This window comes from Bos indicus x Bos taurus, chromosome 25 (assembly GCF_003369695.1).
Source record: "Bos indicus x Bos taurus breed Angus x Brahman F1 hybrid chromosome 25, Bos_hybrid_MaternalHap_v2.0, whole genome shotgun sequence".
Lineage (NCBI taxonomy): Eukaryota > Metazoa > Chordata > Mammalia > Artiodactyla > Bovidae > Bos > Bos indicus x Bos taurus.
In genome coordinates, this window is record NC_040100.1 from 3,594,256 (window position 1) to 3,620,965 (window position 26,710).

Below are 26,710 nucleotides of genomic sequence, written 5' to 3' on the forward strand. Positions count from 1 at the left end.
ACCAGCCCACACGCCTCCCACCCCCTGCCGCCCCCAGCCGTCAAAGCGAGCCCAAGACCTGGGCAACCTGGCAGCCCAGAGGTGGGCGGCGGCTTTGGGAGGCAAATGTTTCTGCAGGGGAGCACCAACATGCACCTGTGCTGTGGGCAGGGGACGGACACACGGACGAGGACTGGAGACAGCGCTCTCCACGGTCTCACACGCACACACGCGCGCACACAACCCAACACACACGTGAAAGCTGGGGGAGGAGGCGGGAGGAGGAGGAGGGAGGTGAGGGCAGGGCGGGTGGCAGGGGGCGGGAGGACCCTGCGGGCGCAGGCCGGGCGCTGGCCCCAGAGTATGTGGGGGCGGACAGGGGGCAGTCTCGCCCGTGGGAGGCCTGGGGGTTGGCTGGCAGCAGAAGGTGGAGTTCTGTCTCATCTCGGAGTGGGTCAGGGGCTCCCATGATGGTAATGCTCTACAGGCTCTGGGGTCCACAGCTGAGGCCCAGCACCTTGGGGAAGCCTGGGGCAAATCCACAGTCCTCTCTGAGCTGCTGTTTCCTTATCTGTGAGAATCTCAGCTTGGCTCAGCCAAGGGAGCCACAGCCGGCTACACCTCCAGGGGCCAGGAAGGGAGTGGCCGGGCTCGTCGGCCCACTCTGCTCCACACGGTCAGGTGCTTAGGCGGCAGAGTGGGACTTGAACACGGGGCTGGCGACTCACCACCCACGGCCTAGTGGGAAAAAGACTCTTGGAGAGCCCCAGCCCACCTCGCTGGGTGGTGAGACGGAAAGGTGCTTCTCCCCAAGAACTGGCCCAGCTCGGACCATTGGCACAAAGGCAGGGAGGGCAGTGGGGCTGGAGGTCGCACCAGGGAAGGTGACCTTCCGTGCACGTGAATTAAGTCCTCCGCCAGAAAGAGAGATGGCCTGGAGGTACAGGCCAGCTTCCCCGCCTTTCTGGGGAGACAGCTCAGCTGACCCCACCAGGCCAGTGGGTGGGAGGGCATCCGGCCAGTCTGCCCGCAAGGCGCTGTGACCAAGGAGGTGCCCGTCTGCCCAAGGGCACTGGGAGCCTGGAGGGGACTCGCCAAGAAGAGGAAGGAGGACTATGAGCTACTGCCTCTCTGCAATGTCTGGGGACCGGGAGTCTGGGTCCAGGGGCGGACGAGCCCTAGACGGTGGCCAACTCCACATTCTCCTGCCAACGCCCCCCAGCCGCCTGCTTGCTGCACTGCAGTGAGCGGCCCAAAAAGGCGGCCTCGGGGGTGCCAGGGAGGACGAGGGGTGGGGGAGGGGCGGGGGGGGTCTGGTCCGCCTGTCCCAGCCGAGGGAGCCCTCGGTGAGGGAGGCGGATGAGAGCTTGAGGGAGGCCCAGAAGGGGCTGAGAAAGGAAGGAGGCAGAGAGGAGGGCTGTTAGGAGGGTGAGCGGACGGAGACCCGGCTCCCTGAGCGATGGGGGCAGCGGGATGGAGGCCGGCGGGGCGGGCAGGCGGCAGGCAGGCCGTGCACACTTGCGATCCATTCACATTGCGGACGCCACATGGTTCTGTCTCCGCCCAGTGGGCCACAGCGGCAAAGCAGGCTAAGTGTAGGCAGACTTCTGGCAGCGCCTGGGTCCCCCGCTTCGGGCAGGCCCCCCTCCACCCTGGGGCTTGGCCAGTCTGAGCAGGGTGGCGGGCAGGGGGCTGGCTGGGCTGGGGGTGGGCGTGGGGCTGCTCAGGTGTGGAGACTCCGGCTCTCTCTCCCACCCAGGGTTCCTGGTCTGGCTCTGGGTTTCTGGATGTCCGGGACGTCTGTCTGCATTGGATCCCAGAAAGCCAGGAGTAGCCTGAACCCGGCACCACGAGATGGAAGAATGTTTGGGAAGCAAAAGGCCAAAATAAAGGGCGTGTCTCCCACAAAAGAAATGCTGACTGGGTCACCCTGGTCTCCTGAGACCCTTCCCTATCTCCTGCTCCCGCAAGCCTGTGGGCCGGCCCTGGCTTCCTCCCAGGGTGGCCAGTCCGCTCAGGCCAGAGCCCAAGGGGGTAGGGGAAGCTGAGAGAGGGAAGGTGTCTCGGGACCACGGAAGCCACTCGGGAGTTGTCCACACCTGAGGCGACAGAGCTTGCCAAGGGCAAGGGGAGGAAAAAGTCCCAACAAAGAAACCTGAGGAAATGCAGAAAAACTTTTTTTTTTTCCCAGAGGAAAAAAAAAAACCTGTTGGCTCAATATGTGGGGGTTGGCTCTTGTCACTTGGTTTTTCAAAACCCGATCCGTAAATGCCAAAGCGATCCGCTGCTGCCATAGCCGATGGGGGCAAACCCCGAGGGGTGGGGGGTGCAGAGGGGACACAGAGAAAGGGGTTGTGCCTACCTACGGAGCAACGAGCCCGGCTCGCACCCAAGCTCAGTGACCCGCTGCGCGTCTGCCCTACTCCCAGCCTTCGCTGTGCGTCCAGAGTGCAGCGTGAGAGCAAATGCGAGAGACCAAAACAGACATTCAAAGCGTCATGGGGAGGGGTCAAGGGTGAAGGTATGGCCAAGCTGCTGGGGGGAGAAAGCAGACACACCAGAAAAGCCAAGCCAGTTAGGTGTTTTAGTATCAGGCATCAGGAAGGCCCTATTACCCAAATATCCCTTTCGAGACCTGACCAACGGTCTGGGTGCAGCGAAGACCCGCCTGCCCCCTGCACGGGCTTTGTCTGCTGCTGGGTCTGGCCCTGGTGGGTGGGCCCGTGGCTACGAGATCTGGGATGCTGCCTGCTTCTTCTGTGGGGTCTGGGCTAGGGTGGGAGCTCCAAACCTTGGAAGCTGGAACTCTGGCCTCTGAGGGGGAGGAGGCATGGGGACCCAGCCCCGGGGAGGCGAGAGGGGAATGAGGAACCAGCCAGACGTGTCCACAAAGGCCTTACAAGACGAGGCCGGCGGGAGACCTAGCGGCCCAGGCTGTGCTCAATCAGGTGTGGCGGCCGCACGGGGAGCCTGAGCCCCGAGGCACCGGCTCCATCCTCTCCTGATCATCCAAACGCCTCCCAGTCAGGCTCAGACCCCCCAGGATTCTGCGATCCCCCCACCAGCTCTGGGGTCCCTGAAAGGGGTCTGCCCTGAAGCAAACCCTAAACCAGGGTTGGAAAGCCTCACCCCCACCTCAGGACATCTGGGAGTGGAGGTCCTGGAAGACTGGGACCAGTCAGTCTACCAGGGAGCTCACAGGGGTCGCCGAAACCAACCCTGTCTGCCTAAGTGAGGCCGGGGGCAGACCAGCCTGGGACTCCTGGACTCCTCTGAGCTCTGCCCCACAAGGCAATGAAGCCTTTGCATTTCACAACAGAGCTCGGGGATGCAGAGTGGTCGTGATCCTGCACTGCCTACATGCCCTCCAAAACAGCAACGTGTTAGAAAATGAGCGTTTGCAAGTTTTTTAACCACTGTTGCATAAACAGCTTTAAGAAAACAAAAGACAAACAAGCAGCTTAAAAAAAAAAAAGATGAAGCTTGAGGTGAAAGCAGTTGACTTTAAACCTGGAAAATGAAAGGCATGCCAACAGCTACCAGGGATATTTGAATAATAGAGAGAGCGCAGACTGCGTTACTCCTTCTACCCCTTTTGGGGTAGGGTGGGGTGGGGTGGGGGTGAGGGTGGGGTGGGGAGGAGGGGAGGGGGGAACAAATGAGGGAAGCGGCAACCTAATGGTCCAGTCAGGACACAGCAAGAGAGACAAGGCACACGGGTTTAGTTAAAAATGAACTCGGTATGTTTAATAAAGCTTGGTATTACCAAAATTGCGGTACAAACATCAAGTCACACGCCCACACGACAGAATTCCATTTACAAAACGTCCCCTGGGAGGCCTCCGAGGCCATGGCCACGCCAGGAGGACCCACCCAGGCCTGCAGTCCAGGGACGGGAAGACGAGGGGAGGGGCAGGCGGGCGGAGGTGGGAGAAGGGGAGGAAGACTAAAAACAGTCCATATAGAAGCTCCAAAAGAGCCAGCCAATGGTATTATCACAATGATACAGGTACAAATAAAAACAAAAATTAAAGGACCCAGGCTGATACAGCAGGCTACGCTGCCAAGAACTGGACGGCCGCCCTGGCCGGGCCATCCCGGCGGCTCCCGGCCGCCCTCCCTGCGCTCGCGCTCCGCTCTCGCTCTCGCACTCACTCGCTCGATAGGAAACATGGAAGGTTATTTTGTGTTTGGAGCTAGTAACCTTGGTCAAACGAGTCCTCCGAGGAATCGCTGAAGGAGGAACGGGGCTCGACCTCTTGAAGCAGCAAACAAAACGGCTGCTTCCTGCCGGCGGCCGGCTTGGGCTTCAGAGTCCGGGCGCCTGCCAGGCCCCTCCTGGTCAGCTTGGGGCCACCGGCTGGCTTGCTATTCTTCGCCACCATGCCGCACAAGAGGGAAGGTGTCAGTTTGGAGCTGGAGGGGCCCTGGGCAGCCCACTCGTCCTTCAGGAATTCCTCCTCTTCCTCTGAATCCGTATCTGCAGTCAAAGTAGTTTTTAATAAAGATAAGTCACAGAGCCAGGGAAGGAAGGGGCTAGGGTCTCTTCCATCAGCCTCGGCACCTTTGAGGACACTCTGCCACGCGCCAGAACCGAGGTCCAAACGCCCACCGGCCGTGGACTCGGCAGAGTTCCACCACCTGGCACGCTCTTCCCCATCCGGGCCTCATCTCTCACCTGGGAGGCCTCTGAGCCGCAGGCCCCACACAACCCATCTTGCATGGTTTGGACCCAGGCCCTGGCTGGGCCGCTGCTGCCAGCACCACCCACCACACGGCCACAGGGCGAACAGTCTTTCCTGGCCCTGCAGGAGGTGGAAGCCCCACTCTCAGGAAGGTCTCTGCCCTGCGCAGGGAGGTCACTGCCGAGTCCAGTCCACCCCACAGGACTGCAGCCAGCCCATGGGCTCCTCGTGGGGAGGGAAGCAGCCTAAGAAGGGAAGACTCAGGTAAAGCCCCTCTTTCCCAAAACACCAGCTCGCAGTGGTATTCGGGGCAAGCGTGTAAAGACTCACAACCCAGCTTCCTGCTCGGCAGTCAGCACAGCGGCATCTGACGAATGACACTGCAGCTCCCAGCCCTACCCCGTTTCTTTTCCTATCTGAGAGGGGGGACCAGCATGCTGGTTCTGGCCTCCCACACGTCTCCAGCCTTGGAGCTGCTTGAGGCTTTGGGGAGGGAGCTGTCAAGTGGGCACAGCTCTGGCCCCTTCCAATCCCTCCCCAGGCAGACTCACACCACTTTGGTCTGTTCTACACGCGAGGCTGGTGAGCGAGATTCCATAGGACGGAAAGGCTCTGCAGCCAAAGGCTGTAATCCCTTCATCTCGTCAAATCCGTCCCAAAGACGTTAACCAACACAGCTGCCCTCCCCGAGTCCAAGAGAAGGAGGGAGAGAGAGAGTGTGTGTGTATGTGTGTGCACGTGTGCGCACGCGCATATGCTGGGGGGCAGGGGTTCTCTGGCTGCCTCCTCCAACATCTATGCTTTCCACTCAACACCCAACTGCAGGATAGTCTGGCAACTCTGGGTGGGACGAGGACACGCCTCTGCCTGTCCCATAGCCACAGCTCTCCCTCCTGTGTGCTTCATCCTGTCCTTCTTGAAGCCACTTGCCAGGCTGGACAAGTCCGTGCGTGACAAGGACCAACTTGGCTTCCCACCAGAACCCAAGCAAGCCACCGGATCCCTACAACCCACAGTGAAAATGCAGGAGGGCGACGTTCTCTCCTCCTGATACAGCATCTCAAGGCTAGGAAACACCTCGACTTCTTCATGACCCTGCATGCAGGCATTTACAGGGAAGACAAAAAGACTAATGCGAAAAATAGAAGAGATGCACTCTCTCCACAGCCAGCCACTCTCTCCACTCTCACATCATAGCCACCAGCTAACTGCAGACAGGCCTTTTGACCAACCTGTGGCAGCATTAACCCACTTCTCTCAACTGAACAGTGCAGTTTTAGACAAGAGCGCAACAGAGATGAGCAATCTGAACACTGCTTTGCGTGCCTACACACATCTGCCGCAGTGGATTGGCAGCTTAGAGCCCCCCTCCCCCCTGCAAAGACCTCAGCTTCTCTCTGGACTCTAGCCTGAACCCCACCTCATCCCCTGTAAGAGGGGGAGAGCAGAGGATCCTTCCAACACCAGCTAGGCCACATCCACTGAAAGATCAAAGGAAAAGCAATCCCTGCTCTCTCTGTGATATTCCAGAACAAGCAAAGGAAAGCCCTTCCCTTCTCCTTCGGAACTACAAGTCTCTAGAACTGGCACGAGGCAGCCAGGGGCCTGGGCAGTGCCGCTCAGCTCACACCCATCTGAATCTGAGGTGTTTCGGCCACTGATCCCACCCAGGGGACATAAGACACAAAAGTAGATCCTCGCCCCCCCACCCATGAGCATCAAGGCTGGAGACCCAGGACAACCAAAACCAGGAACGTTAAAATCCAAAGACAACAGCAGCAGCTTCATCTCACGCCAGATGCCTTCTCCCAGCTGTTCACCCACCCAGCCAGCTCACTTAGGGCTCTGGACAGCACTCGGGGGCAGGCCATGGTATCTTAACTCTATAGAGACTTTCTTTCCTTAAGAACACACACCATTTCTTGCCCTTAACAGTCATCACCCTCGCCCCCGACCCCATGAAGTAGACAGAGCCGATGAAAGGCCCAGTCATACAGACGCACGCAGTCACTAAGGAGAAAGCTTTCTACCCAAGTCGCAGCCTCGGGTCCCCCTCGAAGAAACCCGCGGACAGATGCCTGGAGGCAAACAGCCCCTCCCCGGCCTTGCTGCGACGACCCCAGCCCTGGGCAGCCATCCTGGCATCACACGTTCCGCCCAGGTACTTACCGAGCACCTATTAGGTGCCAAGCGGCGGGCTCTGGGCCAGCGGAAGGGTGTCGGGGGTGGGGGTGAGGACAAGGCCGTCCGGGCTCCGGAAGCCCACGCTCCCCCAGTTCCCAGACAAGAAGCGCGAGGCCGCAGGCTCCGCGTACACTCGGTCCCTCAGTGCCACAGCTGCTACGTTTCAGGGGCCCGAAAGCCGCATGCGGCTGCAAATAGGCAGCGCCCATCGTGACGGGCCATCCAGCGCCGCTCAATCTGACGGGCTGGGCCCTGCCTCAGCATCTATCCTCGGAAACAAACCGGGTAACCACGTGGAGGGCCGTCGCAAAGACAAGAAAGGCCGCCCTGGTGTGTGCTCCATAGACGCCTTCCTCACTAACACTGAGCTGGAGGACTGGCAGCCGCCTGAGGGCGGGAGCGGCCCGGTCAGCTCTATGGTTTTCACGAGCGGCCGCTCTAGGCTGAGCAACCGCCAACTCTGTAGCACAAGGCCTCCACACCGATGGCCTTAGCGCGGACCAACGGAAGGCGGGTACGGGAGGGCTGGCGGACTTCCGCTCCCACCCGCCCGCCAATCACGAGTACCCACCAATCACAGGTGGCCGCCCAAACAACAGTGCCCATTCATCACAACCACCTCCGTTTCCGGCCTGGTACCGGCGCCAAAGCGGAAAAAGAGACCATCACCAGAGGCCATGGAGCTTTCGAGGCCAAAAGAGGAAGAAAGGAAGGAAAGGGAGGAAGAACAGCCCTGACGCGGCGCGGCCCACTACTTACTGTAGGAGTAACTGCTCACTTCCGAGGCGAAGGGGGAGTGGGTCGACTTGGGCTGGCCTCTGGCCTTGAACCCCACCTCCATCTTCCTGGCTTTGGCGGCCCTTTTGTGTTTACCTTCTCGCGAGGCTTTCAGAGACAGGCTGAGGCCTTTGGCCAGCGCCTTCCTGTCCTTGCCCAGCAGGCTGTCGTAGGGCGTCAAGTACCTGCCACAGCCCCCGCTCGCTTTTGATTTTCCCCCAGAACCATCTGAGAACTTGAAGGGCGACTTCAACTTGTCCTGCTTTGTGAGGGAGAGGGCTTTGTCTAGCTTGCTTGCCAACTGCTCCTGGTCGCTAGCCATCTTCTTCTTCTTAATCTTTAGCTGGAAAGGGAAGTTGGGAAGTCGTGGGGTTAAGACATTTGACACCCACAGTGGGTCTCAGCGCATGAGCTCAGACGAACCCGGGCTCCTCCTCCCTGCCTCCGTGGCTTTCTAACATGTTGCTGAATTCCTCTTAGCCTCAGTTCCTCTACCCTGTAAAATGGGGGTGATTACGCACAGGCAGCACTGGGCTGTGCTGCAGATGAACTGAGAAAAGGCACCTGAAGCACTTATTAAAGAGCTCTTAATGTGGTTACAGTTCTCTTCGCCACTGGCTGGCTGTGCTGTGCTTCCTAGTGGGGAGCGCCTAAAACAGTGCTGCCAGGGAGCCAAGGGGGAGAAGGTAGCTGGATTAAGGGAGGAGGGATGAACCTGAAGATGGAAAACCCAGTTCACAGCACAGCTGATCTGCTTATCTCAGCTGCCTAAAGCAGGTGATGAAGATGGCCTCCCAGCCTAAACCAGGCCATCCAGCTAAATGGGCTGAAGCTGCCAAGAAAATGCCTTGAGTGTGCCTTGGACGCCTGAAGCAGAAAGAATGATTAGAGATTTCACAGATAAATTCCTGCTTGCGCGTCTCCCATCAGCTGGAGTCATTTGCTGTTGAAACATGCAGCTTCAATGGCCCTCATTTGAACATCTCATTGCTATTTTCTCTCTAATCAGGTAACATTTCATAAGGAGAGAAAAAGTTGGGATAGTGTCAATTAGACAACAAGAGTGCCCTTCACGGTTTGAGAGTACAAAGGATGCTGACGTACAAACTACAAACTGGCTCTCTTCCCCTCCCCACGGACCCACTCTCCCCTATGTAGGTCCTTCTCTCTGACGCCCGAGTCAACCGTAACAGCCCCCTCCCACAGGGTTTTTCTGGGAGGGACAACAAGGTATGTTAGTATTCAGTGATGAGGGCCTTCAAGTGGGTGATTTCAATGCTCTGCAGAAACAAGAAAACTCAAGGCGTTGGCGCTCGCCCCTTTACCTCAGGAGAGTTCCCAGAGGAAATTACAATGGCATCAAGCCCTTGTTTCTTCAAACTCCAGAATGGTGAAGCCGCTCATTAAATAATTATACCGTGAAACAACTGAGTAATTGCACTATCGGGTTAGGAACTCGCAGTCTCTCCTCTGCGCTTCAGCAGAGGGTCACGGAGCACACACAGAGGACGAGCTTTCAGCCTCAGCTCCACCTGGGGCTGTGTTCCTTTGCCAGCTCTCTGACCTCCCCTGCTCTGCACAATGACCAAGACTGGAGGAGTGGCTCTGGCACTAAGGCAACCACCCCCAACAAAAGCGTTTGCGCCCAGGTTACTATTCCATTTTATCCATAGTGATTCCACAGTTGAGTGTACTCCCAAAGTGTGTGTGCAACAGGGCCAGGAGACCCGCAAAGGGGGGGTGTGAGCCCCGGCAGCCCTGCCAGACCCTGTGCCCCAAGCCAACAGCACACCTGAGAGATGGGGCGACCAACCTGACTCATCAAGTCTGACGAGGTTTCGTGCTCGTCCCAAGGCTGGTTCCTCCCCCGGGCTTTCCCGGCTCCGCCGAGGGCGTCGTGGTCCTCCTCAGGCCCCTTGTGTCTCTTCCTCATCCCCGCTCCCAGCTCGTAGTCGTCTGAGGTCAGCAGGGGCTTGCCGCTCAGCCTGAAACCCAGACATGGAACCGGTCAGCAGCCCGGCAGGCAGCATGCACGGGCCGGGGGTCCGCCCTCATGGCCCTGAAGGGTGGGCTCTGGATGCTGAAGCACAGACTGACGGCAGACTGACGAGTCTGAAGCACTGTGGTGCCAGGACTCTGGGACACTTGTGAAGGAGGCAGAATGAGCGTTTAATGGGGGAAAAAAGAACTTCTCGAAAGCAGTGTCTGCCGGCCCCTTTCTCTCTTGTGCTCCTTCACGTACACACACACACATCTCGTCATGGTCAGAGACCTCCGTACCCAAGCACGCCAAGAACACGGACCAGAAATGCCACAGACATCCACCACGATGGGGCGGGGGTTACGATCAAGAGCTGCTGTGAAGGAGCGCCTCGCTGTGCTGTGCCCGAACAGTCAGGCCAGGGTCCCGGTGGCCCGCTTCACGCTAAAGCCTCACAAGTACTAATAAGACAGAAGTAACTTTTACCAGGTCTCTACCGTGCGTCTCACTCCGTGTCTGTATTTTAACCACAAAACAACACTTGGTTCCACACACTGCTCTTCACGGAGGAAGGCGCTCACCTACAAGAGCGAACGCCTGGCCCAAGGTCACAAGGCAGCAGGCCTGGGCTCGGCAGGAGGCGCACCCACCCCCCGCGGCTCCACGCGCGGGCAGCCCCAGCCTCTGCTCGCTCCTCCAGGAGCGGCTTTCCCCACCCGCCTGTGGCTGGTAACAGGGTATTTCTCTCTGCATCCTCTGGTCAGTCAGGGACATCCAAGCTTAGATGCAAGACAGGGGGGCTCTTGGGGCTGTCTTCTCCTGAGAAGACCCACGGCCTCTCCTGCGGCTGTGAAGGTACCCTGTGGCCCCTCTGCTTCCTCACCCACGCCCTGCTGGCCGCCTGCCCTGCTGGCCCAGGCCAAGGCGTGCTCCGGAGGCCCGGGGAAACCTCAGCAGCGTTCCTCTATCCACAGCTAACCCAGAGGGAGTGCTCTCGCTCCGGCCACACGTGGCTCCAAGGAGCCTCTCCCCAGCATGCGTGGAGGCGGAGGCCCCGGACACAGGGAGCACCCCGGGCACAACGCACCAGGAGCCCGGGAGTGACGCCGCCCATTACAGAGGGAAGCAGGCCCTAGCCGCAGAAGACGCCGGTGCGGCAGGAAGACAGGCCTGACTGGGGTGACACTCGACTTGCTGGCTGGGGTGGGTGTGCCTGTCCACTCCACGCTCGCCCTCCTGGCTGGCCCAGGGCAGCGCGCCGTGCTGCCCGCGAGCTGCCGATCCCGGCGGGTCAGAGCCTGAGGGACGCCAGGTCCCTGGCGCCAACACAGGCCCCGCACGGGCCCGCGCGCCTCCCCTCCGAGCTCTGTGCCAGTCCCCGACCCACCGAGGGGCCAGCCTTACTTTCCGCTATGGATGCGGCTCTTCCCTCTCTTGCGGGGGGGCGACAGGGCGCTCAGGGCGTGGGTCCGTTTCCGCGGCCTGCCAGGGCCTCTGCGTGCCAAGCTTCTATGGGGTTCCTCGCGCCTGTCCCTTAAAGAGAATCACACGCTGGGCTGTGAACCCGGGGGTGGGGTGGGGCGCGGAGAAGGGGGCGCACGGAGCGCACACGTCACTCGGGGCCACGCACACCTGGCGGCCTGCACGGCGGACCTCCTGAGCGCGGCGCCTACAGAGCCCGGCCGCGGGCGGCGGGTCGCACTCACTCGGAATCGCGGCGCCGCTGCAGCTTCACCAGCTCACGCTGCTTCTCCTTATACTGGCGCTGCACCTCTGCCAGCCGCATCCGGAAGTCCAGCTCCATAGCGTCCATGCTCTCCAGGGAGGACTTCATGGCATACATCTGCGGGGAGTGGCGGGTGAGTGCGGGGTCTCACAGCAGGGACGCCACCCTCACCGAGACTCCCCGTGTGCACGCCAGGGACTGGAAAGCCAACCCTGCAGGGCCGTGTCCAGGCTGAGGTGGCCCGCAAGTGCCTCTCGGGCAGGGCTGGCATCTGTCACACGCACATCTGCTCTCTTTGAGCCCCCAAGCTGTTGCCCACGGGACACACCCTTGACACGTGATCATGTGGTACACTGAGGCCAGGGAAGAGGAGACAACTCGCCGGGGACCACCCCACAAGGTGGTGGTGGAAGCTGGGAGTGCAACAGGTTCCCCCAAGCGTGCAGCCTGCCAAGGCCCAGGCCAGGCGGCCTCTCTGGGCACACCCCGTCCTCCGCCCAGCCCGCTCCCCCAAGCCACGCCCGGGACGCCTCACCCGCTCATCCTTCTTCTGCATCCAGCTGTACTTCTTGTTGGGGTTCAGCTCACGTGGAAGCCGCAGGTTCTTGAGCGGATCCACGAAGGGGCCGTCCAGCACCTCCTTCAGCACGTGGCTGCTGGCCGCCAGGAGGCTCTCCAGCGAGGGCCGCACGGGCGGGCCCCGCTCTGCACCTGCGGGAGGAGGCAAGTGAGCCCACGCTCTGGGGGCCGGGCTCACGAGCACCTCGGCGACCCTCCTCAGATCCCTACCTGGGAAGAGGACACAGGCCAGGGTCCTGTCCTTCACAGCACGTCCACTCAGACGCGCAGGCGGTCACCAGAGAACGGCAGAGCCACGCCCTAACAAGGCAACTCTCTTTCTGCTTATCTGTCCTGAAAATCTTCCACAAGGACTATGCGTGGTTTTCACCATCAGAAAAAAAATAACCCCATGATAAGTTCTGTAAATTGCGAAAGTCACATGTGCACATGATAAAAACCACAAACCAAGCAAAGAAGTGTCATGAAACACAAGACTTCTTCCTCCCACCACCAGGCCCCTCCCAGAGGATGCCTCTGCAGACACTGCGTGGTAGGTGGTTCCAGAAACTTTTACACACATTCAAACATGGGTAACACCCAGGCATCCTTCACAAGCAGAAAGTGAAAGTGAAGTTGCTCAGTCATGTCCGACTCTGCGACCCCCATGGACTGTAGCCTACCAGGCTCTTCTGTCCATGGGATTTCCCAGGCAATAGTACTGGAGTGGATTGCCATTTCCTTCTCCAGGGGATCTTCCCGACCCAGGGATTGAACCTGGGTCTCCCACATTGTAGAGAGACGCTTTACCATCTGAGCCACCAGGGAAGTCCTCAAGTTTCACAAGCAGAAATCGGCACCCATCAATACACACCACATCACCCTCTGCTCGTTGCTACTCAACGTGTTTTCCCATTAGCACAAAAATACGCATGCATGCTATAGCTTGAACCCGAACAGAAAGTGCCATTTCTGTAAGTCAGAACCACTAGAATATCAGCAATTTTATGCAGCGAAACTGAGTAACAGCAGCCTAGTTTTCTCTCGGATCAATAAGCTTTAATTTACCTAAACAATCCCCTGCTGATGGCATTCAGGTGGCTCCAGATTTTTTTTTTTTTTTTTTTGTAGTGAACAGACAGGCACTGTCTCCGGAAAATTCCTGTCTGTGCAATTAACATGATCAAGGTGTGTGCGTTTATCTCTCATGAATATTCCGACTGCCCTTCAGAAACGCTGCAGCAACTCAGGATCTCAACGGTGGTACCTGAGAACCTATTTTTCCACAGTCTTTCTACCAAAATAACATGAGTTTTCATTTTCCAACTGATGTTTCCTTTGTGATGTAACATGATCAATTTTTGAGAACGGTCTGTGTGTATCTGAGGGGAAAAGTATGTTCTCTTTTTAAAAGAGAGAGCTTTTAAAAGTATTTATTAACTTAGCTGCACTGGGTCTTAGTTGTGGCACGCAGAACCTTCCATCTTCCTTGTGGCATGCAGAACTTTTAGTTGTGGCATGCCAGCTCTTAGTCGGGGCACATGGGATCTACTTCCCTGTCCAGGAATCAAACGCAGTCCCCCTGCATTGGGAGCGCGGAGTCTAAGCCACTGGACCACCCGGGAAGTGCCGGAAAAGTATATTGCTTACAACCAACGTGCAGAACTCCCTAACTTCAACCTTAACAAGTGTATCGCCCAGATCAGGGCTTCTGACCCCAGGCGCCATTCACATGGCCATGGCTCGAGTCTCTGCTGCAGGGCGGCTCTTGGGCATCATCCTGGGACACTGAGAGGCGTCCTCGCCTTCACCACCAGGTGTCAGCAGTGCTCCCCTCGAGTCACAACCACACGTCACCCGTGCTGAGGTGAGAGCCCCTGCTTCTGGTCTTCTGTGTCTTTGGGACAGACACTGAGGCCTCAAAGCAGTGAACCCCACCAGCCTCAAGCGCTGGCACTAGACTGAAGCACGTGGCCCACGCCCCAGGTGACACACCCCACCCCAGTCCCTTCGAGGTCCTCCGAGCCGTAAGCTTCTCAGTCGCTGGGTAAGGCAGGGGAGAGCTGCTTCATCAGAGGAGATCACACAGTGACTCCATCACCTGCTTCACTCTCCAATGCACCAGCCTCGCTGGGGTCCCCAGGACACAGAGGGGAGCCTGGTGGCCAGAGGGCAGCAGCTGCGTGCCCCCAAGTCCACATGGAAAGCCCTAACACCGTCACAGCTCGGAAGGCAGAGCCTTTCAAGAGGGGACAAGTTAACACGAGGGTGTCAGGGTGGGCGATGTCTGATCCAGCAAGACTGCATCATCATAAAAGGGGACGTTTGGCTACACAGACACACGTGGAAGAATTCCACAGGGAAAAGGTGGCTGTCCACAGGTCTGCGGAGGAGAGATGCCTCAGGAGGAACCAACCCAACCCTGCTGACACCTGGATCTAGAACGCCCAGCCTCTCGAGTCATGAGAACACATACTCTTGTTACTCAAGACTCGTCCCCCTGCCCCCCGCCCCACCGCGCTTGTATGTTTATTACAGCAGCCCGAGCTAATACCCCAGCCCTGCGGCTGTACCAACACAGAGGTGACCTGGGAACCAGGCCAACACTCACTGGAACCTCCACGGGACCAGGCGTCCATCACAGAGACTACGGTGCCGGAGGGCGGGAAGGACGGCTGCTCGCCTTGGGACACCCGTGCTTGCTGCCCACAGGTGGCTGCGTGGGGCAGGAGTGGGGAAGCGGGGGGGCCAGTGGCGCCAGGAAGTGATGGGGCCGCGGGGCAAGCTGGAGCCCTGGACCACTCGCGGCCCAGGCCTGTGGGCCCTTGGCAGGGCACTGATGCTTAGGGTCCGTCCATGACCGTTGGAGGCAAAGGGCCCCCAGGCCCTCCCCTGCACGCCGGCGCCTCCAAGCACCTGCTCCAGCCCGACGCCGGCCCCCACCCCGGGATCACAGAGCCCACGCTCAGGCCAGCAGACCTGCACTGCAGAGTGCCGAGGGCACTGCAGGGCACCACCAGGAGCATCCGTGTCCACGCCGGCCACTGGGCTCCCCCTGAATGCGCCCCTCCCACTGCTTCCCCACTTCAGAAACCTTTCTTCTCTTCCAGCAACTCGGGTCAAAAGCCTCAGCCTCGTCCTTACACACCCAACTGCAGTCCCTTCACAAAGCCTGCCAGCTCCAACTTCCACCCAGAACCCACCTGCCCGCACCTGTGCGCCCCTCGCCACCCTGGGCCTGGATGCAGATGGGAGCCTCTACTGGGTCTCCCCACCCCAGCATCAGCCCCCACACAGCCCCCAAAGAGACCTCAGTGAGGTCTGATCCTATCACTGCAACGCAAATCCTCCTTCCAGCGGCCTCTCATTTCACTCCAAGTGAGTAAAAGTTGACCCCAACAATGACCCCACTTCCCAGCACCCACTCTCCCCTCGGGGCTCCCCTCCCGCCCCTGGCCTCCTCACCTTTGCTCTACCCTGGGGCAAACAGTCACCCCAGGGCCTTTGCATTTGTTCTTCCTTGAGCCTGGCATGGCTTTCCCCTGAAGAATCTCCCTCCCCCACCTATTGAGAGGGGCTTCCCTGGCCATCTGCTATGGGAGACCACCTTCCCACCCCTGCCCTGTCCCCCCCCGACTGTTTGGGCCTCCCGCTTGTCACCCCAACAGTGCTGAGGGCTGCACGTGGAGAGCCTGGTTCACTGCTGGTACACAATACTGCCGGGAGTACAGGAGGAGCTAAATGAATACATGAATCAGGCAGCAGCGTGAAGACGGGCAAGAGCAGGCAGAAGCCCCCAAACCTGGTGACCCATCCTCGGCCTTCTCCTTCCCAGAGGCCCCTTGGCCTGTGTGGTCCCCACTGAAAACCCACCAGTTGGCAGGATCAAGAGAGGTTTGTCTTCTGGGGGTGGGGGTGGGAAATTTGTACTAAACTATTTAAATGAAAGAAAAGAAACAATGAACTTGAACAACAGGACTCCCCCTGGTGATCCAGTGGTTAAGAATCCACCTGCCAATGCAGGGGACACAGGTTCAATCCCCGGTCCAGGAAGATCCCACGTGCTGCAGAGCAGCTAGGCTCGTGCGCCACAATTACTGAAGGCTGTTCGCCTAGAGCTCCTTCTCGGCATCAAGAGAGGACACCGCAGCGAGAAGCCCGAGCGCTGCAACAAAGAGCAGCCCCCCACCCCCTGCAACGGGAGAAAAGCCCGAGCACAGCAACCAAGAAAAGAAAAAACCCCACAAAACAACAGACGCCTGCGGGGAAGGACGTGTCACTCGTCCAAGCTTCCAGGAAAGGGGGCGTTGGACCCTGATGACGAAAAAGATCTGGTTCTGACCCAGCAATTCCACTCCTGGGAACAAACCCCTAGGAAAGCAGAGGTGTGGACAAAGATTTTTCTCCAAGAGTAATCATCACATTACTTACAACAGCAAAAGGAAGGGAAGAAAATTATAGAAAAGAAGGCAAATTAAAATGCCTGACAATTGAGGATTGGGTCAACTGAAGTCTGGAGCCTCCACTGGCCAGAAAACTGCGTAGTTCCAAAAAAATGTTTAAGAACGCACAGTTTTGAAATGTTTAATAAAGGATATACTAAGGGAAAAAGAAGGCTAAGTGCTAAAGAACTGATGCTTTTAAACTGGGGTGCTGGAGAAGACTTGAGAGTGCTTGAGAGTCCCTTGGACAGCAAAGAGATCAAACCAGTCCAACCTAAAGGAAATCAACCCTGAATATTCACTGGAAGGACTGATGCTGAAGCTGAAGCTCCAATACTTCGGCCACCTGATGCAAAGAGCTGACTCATTGGAAAAGACCCTGATGCTGGGAAAGATTGAAGGCAGAAGGAGAAGGGGTTGAAGGAAGAGAAGATGAGATGGTTGGATGACATCACCGGCTCGATGGACATGAGTTGGAGCAAGCTCTGGGAGTTGGTGATGGACAGGGAGGCCTGGCGTGCTGCAGTCCACGGAGTCACAATGAATCGGACAAAGAATCGGACACAACGTAGCGACAGAACAACAACAAGGTGGAAAAGGCAGGTAACAAAACATTGCTTCAAAACGGTCTTAATTATAGAAACTCCTACTTCTAGAACAAGTAGAAGATGTTCTAGAGGAAATACAGCTGAACACCCGGAACTACTCTTACGACCTCCCCGCAGCTGAGCGCCACCCGCCCCCGCGAGTGTTCTGGCTGGACTGCAGACTGGCAAGGCTGCGCCTGACTCTTTGGCTCTTTACATATTTCTTGGAGCACTTCGATTTCTATGTTGAACATCAGTGCTTTTGTGCCAGCCCAGAATTCACTGAAGACACTTTCTTTCTGCTGAAGGCACTCCATTCCTTCTGAGGATAACCACCCACCTACACACACACACCTACATCCTGGAAGTGACTGCTCCCCCATCCAGGGCTGGGCAGGATCAGCCCAGTCCATCCCATCTCCTGGGATACAGACTTTGCTTCTGCAAAAAGCATGAACCACAGTCAGCCAACCAATGAGTGTATCACAGCATCTCCGCCAGAGCTACCAGGAGAGAGGTGGCCTCTTCTGTGTGTATGCTGGCTACAGTCCATGGGCCCCTGGGCTTGGGAGGAAGTACCAGTGACCCCCACGAGGAAAGTGGACCCACCCTGAATGAAGCCAATAGAAAGCAGGGAAACTATGAGAGGGAGGGACAGGGAAGAGGGAAAAAAGAACTCCTGATGACTTGACTTGGTTTGAGCACCTGGATCCAGCCATACCTGAAACATTACCTCATTACTGACATATTGTGATTCCACAAGCCAATAAAATTTCCCCGACGTTTTCTAGGCCAGTGAGTCTTGGTCACTCCTAGTGCAAAGCATCCCGCTAATTCACCACTGACAGAACAAGGAGAAATTTCACCACTAAGAAACCTGGTTGCACGACAATGTGACTACATATCACCGCCCTGTACATTTAAAAATGGTTAAGGCGGGGCTTCCCTGGTGTCTCAGTGGTAAAGAATCTGCCTGCCAATGCAGGAGACACGGGCTCCATTCCTGATCCAGGAAGATACCACATGCCCCGGAGTAACTAAGCCCGTACAACTATAGAGCCTGGAGCTGCACCTCTTGAAGCCCAAGCGCCCCAGGCCCTGTGCTCGGCACCCAGAGAAGCCACTGCAGCAAGAAGGCCGCGCTCTGCAACTAGAGAGCAGTTCCCGCTTGCTGTAACTGGAAGAAACCCACACGATGAAAACCTAGCACAGCCGAAAAACCAAACAGTTAAAGCAGTAAAATTTACGGTACGTGTATTTTACAATTTTTAAAAACTAATTCACAAAGGGGAAAAAAAGTGATGAGAAACAAACCATATTCTAGAGATTCTGAAACTTTAAAAATCCCACTTAAAAAATATATGTTTTTGTTTTTGTTTTTTATAGGAAGGGAAAAAGCACGAATTTCCCAGTGGCCTAGTGGTTAGGACTCTGTGCTCTGGTCGGGGAACTGAGATCCCAACAAGCCTGGTGGCACAGCCAAAAATAAATAACAATTAAAAAATAGGCCAAGGAGGGGAGAGCAGCCCCCAGAAGCCTCACCTGCTGCCTCCTGGCTCCTCTTCTCCAGCTCCAGCTCGGCGATCTCACTTAGCAAGGTGATGCCGTGCAGGAAGCTCTGCTCCAGGACGAGGCTCTGCGCGGCCTCCAGCGTCTCCAGGGCCGGGGCTCCAGTGCCTGGGGAGGGCAGGGGCCGGGCCTGCGGCAGCTCTGCGGCAGCCGCCAGGGCGTTCATGCCGGCCAGCGGGTCCTCCAGGCTGGGCAGGAACTCCTCAGAGCCTGCCTCCTCCAGGAAGCAGGTACCGCCGGGCACAGGGCCGGCCTCGGGGGCCTCTAGTCTTGGGCACTCGCCCTCCCCAGCGGGCACGTCACAGTCCGGCAGTTCCAGGCTGGGTCGGGGCTCACTCGGGGCCGTCTGGGCCAGGTCCTCCTCGCCGGGCACCACCTCCGCCAAGGGTGCAGGCACGGCCACGGGCATGTCCACGGGCACCTCCACTGGCTCCTCCTTGGCCTCCACCAGCGGCTCTGGCGTCAGCCGCGGCCCCAAGTCCGGGGCGGCTGCACAGGACTCTGTCAGGCCCGGCGAATCGACCCGTGCCTCGGCCCCTTCAGCAAAGTCCGGGCACCCGGGGGGCTCCTCCGGCCCCTGGCCGCTGGCACTCAGTGCCTGGGCCTCCAGCAGGCCTCCCGCCGGGCTCGGGGCTGCCAGGGCGTCCTCGGGGGGCAGCGTCAGTGGGGACTCCAGTGAGGGCAGCTGGGCGGGCTCTTCGTCCATGTCCTCCACCTCCGCCTTCACCTCCCGCTCCACCAGCGGCTCTTCGTCCGGGACCTCACGCAGCGGCTCTGGGACCTTGGATGGGGACAGGCGCAGGGGCTTGTCCTCAGGGGAGAGCGCCAGGCGCTCGGGCCCGTCGGCTGGGAGCGGCACGTCGGGGGCCAGGCCGTCGGCGTCAGCAGCCGCCGTGGGCTGCAGCAGGAATGGGTAGGGCCTGCCATAGTGCGGTGGCAGAGCTTGAAACGGGTACCGGGCTGGGATATCTGCAGAGGATACGCAGGTCAGTGGGGGCCCCTCTGGCCCTGTGCGACAACTGTGTCCCCGTCAACACCCACCTGCCCACCACCCTCTCTCCTCAGCCGCCCTGCAGGGCTGGAGGCCCTTCCCAATGGCACCTGACGAACCCCAGGGCGTCTCTGCACATCTGAGCCCCAGAGAGAAAAAAATGGCCACCCTGCAGTCCCCAAGGGTCTTCGGGTCTCAAAGGCAGAAGCTTTGGTCTCTGGTGCCCCTAATCTCAGCATCTGGCACAAAGCTGGACCAGAAGAACCTGGTAATAGGATCCTAAACAAGGGGCTTCCCTGGTGACTTAGTGGTAAAAAAACCACCTGCCAGTGCAGGAGACACAGGTTCGATCCCTGCTCTGGGAAGACCCCACATGACACAGAGCAACTAAGTCCATGGACCGCAACTACCGGTCCCGGGCTCCAGGGCAGGGGAGCCGGAACGACCAAAGCCCACGCGCCCTAGGGCCCGTGCTCCGCAACGAGGGAAGCACGTGCACCGCAACAGGGTAGCCCCCGCTCCCCACAACTAGGGCAAAGCCCTGCGCAGCAACGAAGACCCAGCACAACCAAAATAAATGAAGTTATTAAAAAGAAAAAAGACCCTAAATGGTCCCCACCCAGCCCGGCGGACTCTGCCATCCGTCCCTCAAGAATCCACCAGCCCCACCTCTTCTTCAGCAGAGTCGGGAAGTTCAAGTTGTTCAGACGCTGACAGTAACACTGTGCCGCCCCACCTTTTTACCTCCGACCTCCCCCCACCACAAAGTATAATCTCCCGGAGAGCAGGGTGGTGTGCAGCTGACTCTGCAGCATCAGGCTCCGTCCAGGGGGCGGTGGGGGGGGCACAAGCAGTAAGGGCTGAACAGGAACCAACAAGGGGAGAGAGATACACGGAGCACCCCCACCGCACCGCAGCCTGGCCCGTGCTCCACACTTGACTCGACCGTTAGCAAGACATCAGCTCTCCCCAAAGAGGGACGCCACCGGCCCGAGACCACACACAGCATCCCACAGGCTGAAATCTGAACTCTGGAATTCGAACTCACGTCCTCGCACAGGACGAGGAACACAAGCCTCAGGCCCCGTCGAGGCCACCCACTGCGTGTCCCCATGGACACAGGACACGGGAAGAAGGCACGTGCGTGCACGCACGCCGCACGTGGGCGGGGGTCTGACCCGGAAGGTACTGTTGTTGTCAGGCGGTGCTGAATACCTCACAGGCGTTGCTCTGTTCAATGCTCAGAACAAGGCCTTCTGAACTCAGGACCTAATTCTAACATTACACCCGTTTCCCCTGACCCTCCAACCGAGGGAAGACTAGAGAGACGAGGGCAGACGGTTCGTTCCAGAGCTTGGCAGCAGGCCGCGTACCGCTTTGGTCAAAACACCAGAAGGAACTTCCTGGCGGAGCCAACATGGCAGGCGCTCAACAGGGAAAGGAACGAGCGGCTGAACCAATGAGTGAGTGGTGTCCGGGACACCCGTTTCACCGGCTCTTACCTGAGAACAAGGCCTGGAAGGGGCTGGGGGCTTCCTTCTCCAGCTCTAAGTCCTTCTTCTCCACGACGTTCTCGGGGGCCTCCTCCTTGCGGGCGATCCCTGGGGTGGGTGGTGGGGAGGCGGGCGGCGGGCTGCTGGGGTGGGAGCTGGGCGTGGCAGGGTACGCGTAGGCGGGCGGCTTGGACACGTCCTCCAGCTTCTGAATGACCTTGGCCTTCAGGGCAGCCACAGGGGACGCGCGGGGAGAAGGCGGCGGGCTCATGGCCTTGCCATAGGTGCCCGTGGGGCCGGTGCTCAGGCCAGGGGGCTTCCGCGGCAACAGCCCCGGGCCCGCAGCGCCCAGGCCGGCCTTGCCCGCGGCCTCCAGGCTGCGCTTGCTCACCTTCTCCTCCATCTCTGCCCGCTGTTCCTGGGCCTTCAGCCGCTCCTGCTGTGGAGGGGGCCGGCAGGCAGGGTCAGTGCAGCAGGAGCCATCACCCAGCACCGGCCCCGTCCCCCCAGGCTCCCCCCAGCCCACAGAGAATGCCAGGCAGGGTGGGCGGCTGCAGGACCCTGCCTGAGATGGACATTCCGTCCCGGCTCGCGTAACAAGCACAGCATTCCTTGTAGAATTCCAACACACGGGGCTGGGGGAACCTCTGGTCTAGACCCTGACCCTCCCCTAGGACCCCCAGAGACAGAGCGCGGGGGGCCAGGCAGAGGTGAGAGGCCCCTGAAGACGCAGGACTGTCCCACCCCTGGCTCCACCATGGGCCGAGGACAGCTGCCTGCATGGAGGATTCACTACCTGAGAGCCCTCTCCTGCCTTATCACAGCGAGGTCTCAAACATCTCCGACAATGAGCCTCCTGGGCTGTGAGGAAACGGCTCAAAATCAGCCCAGGCCCAGCGGGCTGCCCGTACACAAAAACACCATGAAGAAGGGCTCCAAGCCCCCCACCCTCACCGCTGTGAAATCTCAATAAAGAACTCGATGACACAGAAATTACAGCCGCTCCATTTCCACAGGAGGAAACCTGGAGCCCACAGAGGTGAATTCACTCGCCCGAAGGCACTCAGTCAGGCACGGCAGAACTAAAAGCTTCAAAACCAGGCCCCTTTCTCCGTACGTCGTCCTGTGACTCCTTCAGAGCGGCTGCCGCACGAAAAAGGAGAGACGCGGCCGGGCAGAGGACAAGCGCCCAGGAACGCCTTCGAGAAGGCAGGAGGGCTGTGGGCTTCGGGGAGTCCACCCACACGGGGGGACACCGAGTGTCGCCATCTTACGGGACCAGCAACGCGGGCAGAGGCCAGCCCTGGCCGAGAGGGAGGCCCAGGCCGCCCAGTGCCCGGCCGGGCCAGGCGGGGCTCAGGAGACGCCAGGAGCCCACTGGGATCCCCTCAGCTCCCAGGCAAACACCTCCCATCCACAGGAGGGGCCACCTCTCCTGCCTTGGTTTCCCCATGGCTCCCCAACCCTGCCAGGCTCTGTCTGCCTCTCGGGCTTGCTCACCCCATCCCCTCTGGCCAGAGGGCTCCTCCACAACCGACTTCTTCAGGTCTCTGGACAGACGTCACCTCCTTCGGGGGGCCCTCCCTGACCACCAGCCTCTCATTTCTCCCTCCCAGTCCAGAACTGGACTGTCTGCCGGCTGACCCCTCTGCCTCGCCGTCAATGGGACGGGGCTCCGGGAAGGGTCTCCACGGCCCCCACCCCAACTCACCACTAGCTGGGCGCTCCTCTGCAGCTCCAGGGCCTGGGCCGCCTGCTGCTGCAGGTAGAGGAATTCCTGCTGCCGCAGGAAGTGCTGCTGCGAGAAGAGCTGCAGCTGCTGGGCGTGGTGCAGGGAGCTGCGGCCCGGCGGGTACAGGGCGGGCCAGAGGGGCGGCACGGCGGCCCGCTCCATCAGCTCCGCTGTGGGCAAGAAGACCGTAAGGCTGCACCCAGCTCCCAACTCCTGTCACCCCCCTTCACAGACAGGGAAGCCGAGGCCCAGAGAGGGACTGCGTGCTCACAGGGGTGGAACGGGCTCAGCTGGGCCTCTGGGTGCTTCCTGGGGGCCCCGAGGCCACACAGTGGGAGTGGCCAACATGGCAACTCCACACCTCCTCCCGCTACACCCAGTGCTCTGCAAACTGGATTCCTGAGGGCTGGGGGCACCAAGGCGGAGTCCAGGCCCCGGGCAGCCCTGCCTGGGTTCTCCACATGGGCTTTCTGGGTAGGAACTCATCAGAACAAGGACCCTTGTGGCTCCGTGACACCCCCACCCCATTCTGCGGCGTGGACACCCCCTCCCCACCACAGGAGGCCCATGGCATTTGAAACAATCTCACTGTATGAGGCCATCACAGCCCCTGCCCCCAACCACCGACCACCACTTACCAAAGTGAGGCAGGTGGTCGCTGGGAATGACCACCAGCTGGCCCGACTGGGGGTCCCTGACAAACTGGTAGGCTGAAGGCAGGGAGCCCCCCAGGCCAGGCGGAAAGGCAGGCGTCATGCCCTGGTGCAGAGAAGGGGGGCCCAAGCCTAGGAGAGACCCAGGCCCAAGTCAGTGCTGGGGGCCACTCCCCACTCCCCTTCTCTTCCTGGGTCTTCACGGAGGAAGCCAAGGATAAGAGCTGGCTGGCTGTGAACCCTCCCCCATCACCCCTTCTGACCACTGTCCACCAACAGGCCTGGCAGAGAACCCCACGAGGCTAGGGCCATCAATAATGATCCTGCTTGGGCTTCCCTGGAGGTTCAAATGGCAAAGAATCTGCCTGCAATGCAGGAGACCTGGGTTCAATCCCTGGGTCGGGAAGATCCCCCAGAGAAAGAAATGACAACCCCATTCCCGTATTTTTGCCTGGGAAATCCCATGGACAAGGGAGCCTGGCGGGCTACAGTCCACAGGGTCACAAGAGTCGGACACGACTGGGCAACTAACACTTTCCCACTCCGGACAAGCAAGAGAGGTGAACTACGGGGATGAAAGGAGGGGTCCCACCCTACACCAGCCCCCGGCACCGTGCTCCAACGGAGACACTCAGGCCTCCGCTATCCCCACCCCCCACTCACCATAGGGGTGTCCAGCGAGCCACATGGATGTGCTACCCGAGCGGGGCAGCCAGGGGTGAGTGGCCAGGTGGGCCGCAGGGTCGGCGGACCAGCGACCGGAGCCCGCCAGCGCCGGGCCCCCGGTCACCATGAGGTTGGGGTTCAGGCCGTTGGCAGCACAGCTGGTGGGGTGCAGGCGGGCCAGGTCTGCCAGCTCCTTGCTTTCTCTGGAAGGGGAGTGGAGGCATCGGTGAGTCTGGGACGGCCCCAGGACGAGGGGGACAAAAAAAGGGGCGCCCCAAGGGACCGGTGGACATCAAGCCACTGCTCGGCACCCAGGGGCAGAAAAGCTGGCTGGGGCTCACCAGAAGGGGCCCCGGGCCTTCCTCGGGAGGGGTCCCACACGCTCAGGACCACCCTACGCCCACGTAGGGCCACCCACCCCACCCCAGGGGGCCCCCCAGGCCTCACCTGAGCAGCTTCTCCTGGTCTCGGTCCAGCCGCGCCCCCAGCAGCCTCTCCTCGCGGTGCCTGGCCCGGTCATCGCCACAGTCCTCGTCGGCTCGGCCGTGCCCTGGGTGGGTGGGAGGGCAGGAAGTGAGCCCGACTCAGAGCCCCCAGCAAGCCCTCAGCATCTGAGCGGGTCCCTCACCCTGGCCAGACGTCCTCTGCGCCCAGAAACGACCCTCCACCACCCTCATAGAGCCCACCTGTAACTCTCCCAGGTAACCGGGAAGCTGCAGGAAAACATTGTAAAACAGATGGTGCCGTAACCCAGGATGAACCGAGCAGCACTCGCGGACAGGGTTCCTCCTTTAGTGCCGGAAAGGTAGGTGCTGGGGGCGGGTCAAGACGAGGGAAAGCCACAACCCAAAAACGCGGTTGCTATGCAGACGCGGAGCCAAGCCCGGGTCACAGGGAGCCAGCCGCCACCCGGAGGCCCCGCCATGGTTGCGGCGGTTGCACACGTGTGGCTGGTCTCTTCAAAATCAAGTCGGAAAACTGAAACTGGAGAACCCTACGTGCGTGGGGCGGGACGGGGGGGTGGCGACTGGAGGGGGAGCTGCCCCCCAACTGGCCCATCTCGGCCCTGGTGCCCAGGAGGCACCCCCAGCCCCCCACAGCTGGTCCCGCTGCACCTCCCCTGGGCTCTCCACCCCTCCCAAAGCCCTGACCAATTGCACAAGAGCTCAGCCCTCCTCGCTCGCCACCTTCCCCAGCCCCTCATCCCCGGGTTATCTTCTACACCATGAGCCAAAATTTAGAGCGTGCACAGTTGCGGAGGCAGGCCAGGGCCCAGGAGGCAGGTACGGCCACTAGCGGCAGAGACCACTCAGCCAGCAGCCGAGACTTTTCTCAAAAGAGAAACCAAGGACTTTGCTGGTGGTTCAGAGGTAAAGAATACACCTGCCAACACGGGGGACATGGGTTTTATCCCTGGGCCGGGCAGATCCCACATGGCACCAGGCAGCGAAGCCCTTGCACCACAGCTACTGAGCCCTTATGCTCCAGAGCCCAAGAGCCCCAACTACCGAGCCCACGTGCACACTAGAGTCCGTGCTCTGCAACAAGAGAGGCGACAGCAGCAAGAGGTCGGTGTGCTTCAACTAGAGAGAAGCCCCCAGTAGTAACAACTCAAGATTAAGTCCATGTGCAGCAACCAAAAATAAAAAAGAAACCCACTGAGGCTGGACTAATTCCTTCCCTAGGATCAGCTGCCCTGGGGCCAGCGTCCACCCACCCGGAGCTCCAGAGATGCGCTCAGGGAGGAAGCCGCCCTCAGGCCCGCCAGCACGTGGACCTTGTCATTTACTACTCTGCTGCAGACAAGTGTCCCGGTCCCCTCTCCAGGATCCACCAGCAGGCCCCCCAGCCCCACACAGCCCCTGGGGGCAGGGATCCAACCTGGCATACTGCCGTTGGCTTCTCCCCTCGTTTCTTCCCTCCTGCACCCTCAACACCAGGAACTCCCAAAGACCTCCTGAGAACTGTTCCCCAGGAGGAGCTTTCCTTTCAGGAAGGTGGGAGCCCACCGCTGGGAACAGGAGGCGAGTGGGCAGGGAGGAACAGCCATGAGCCCATATGCCCGATGGACCAAGCAGGTCGGGGAAGGGATACGCCTCAAAAGACAGCTGGAGACGGGCTGGGGGGGACCAGGGGCAGGCCCAGGAGGTTCCAGAAGCCCCTGGGGCAACGAGGAAGCTGCATGCACGGTTAAGGAGAGAAGAACCAGTGAGCTGGGGCACTAGGCAGGCGGGGTGAGAATGAGTGAAGAAGTCTTTCCCATCTGGCCCCTGTGGGTCACAGACGCGAGTCCCAGGCCGCCCACCACCTCACTCCACACAGGGCCAGAGCAGACCCTCTGTTTGTGCCAGCGCCCAGGCCCCATGACTGTGCCCAGCTCGTGGCAGGAGGCCGGGAAGCAGAGGGGAAAGGTGGGCGGTGGGAGAGAAGGTGAGACCCAGCCAGGATACCCAGGCCGCCAGAGTCAGTGCGGTTCCCAAGTCAAAGGGTACCCTGCGCCCACCCTCCCGCCCACCCCCTTCACCAAGGGCTGGAAGGGGCCCTCCTCACAGGCCCCACCTCAGGAATGAGGCCCTAAAGGGCGGCCACACTTCTGGGCAGGGCCACTCAGAGTCCTGCGGCTGGACTGAGAAACCAGAGCACACGCCTTCTCCCAGGGGAGGGCCTCCCAGGCCCACAGACACCCC

The 26,710-nt window shown here is 59.7% G+C and overlaps 1 protein-coding gene across 7 annotated transcripts in view; it reads right to left on the reverse strand.

The window, feature by feature from the left end:
* The window catches only part of TNRC18 (trinucleotide repeat containing 18), an 84,232-nt gene that overhangs the window by 24,376 nt on the left and 33,146 nt on the right, over positions 1-26,710 (reverse strand). For 5 of the 7 annotated variants that reach the window (XM_027526987.1, XM_027526982.1, XM_027526983.1 and 2 more), the window contains 12 exons: positions 24,471-24,573; positions 24,021-24,226; positions 23,343-23,489; positions 22,684-22,874; positions 20,982-21,411; positions 18,462-19,457; positions 11,868-12,043; positions 11,313-11,449; positions 11,011-11,139; positions 9,439-9,610; positions 7,608-7,968; positions 4,184-4,459 (listed from right to left, as the gene is read on the reverse strand). In XM_027526987.1, the coding sequence (XP_027382788.1) occupies positions 4,184-4,459; positions 7,608-7,968; positions 9,439-9,610; positions 11,011-11,139; positions 11,313-11,449; positions 11,868-12,043; positions 18,462-19,457; positions 20,982-21,411; positions 22,684-22,874; positions 23,343-23,489; positions 24,021-24,226; positions 24,471-24,573 (3,324 nt within the window). The remainder of the gene's footprint in view (positions 1-4,183; positions 4,460-7,607; positions 7,969-9,438; positions 9,611-11,010; positions 11,140-11,312; positions 11,450-11,867; positions 12,044-18,461; positions 19,458-20,981; positions 21,412-22,683; positions 22,875-23,342; positions 23,490-24,020; positions 24,227-24,470; positions 24,574-26,710) is intronic. The other 2 variants (XM_027526984.1, XM_027526986.1) reach the window with 2 other exon arrangements.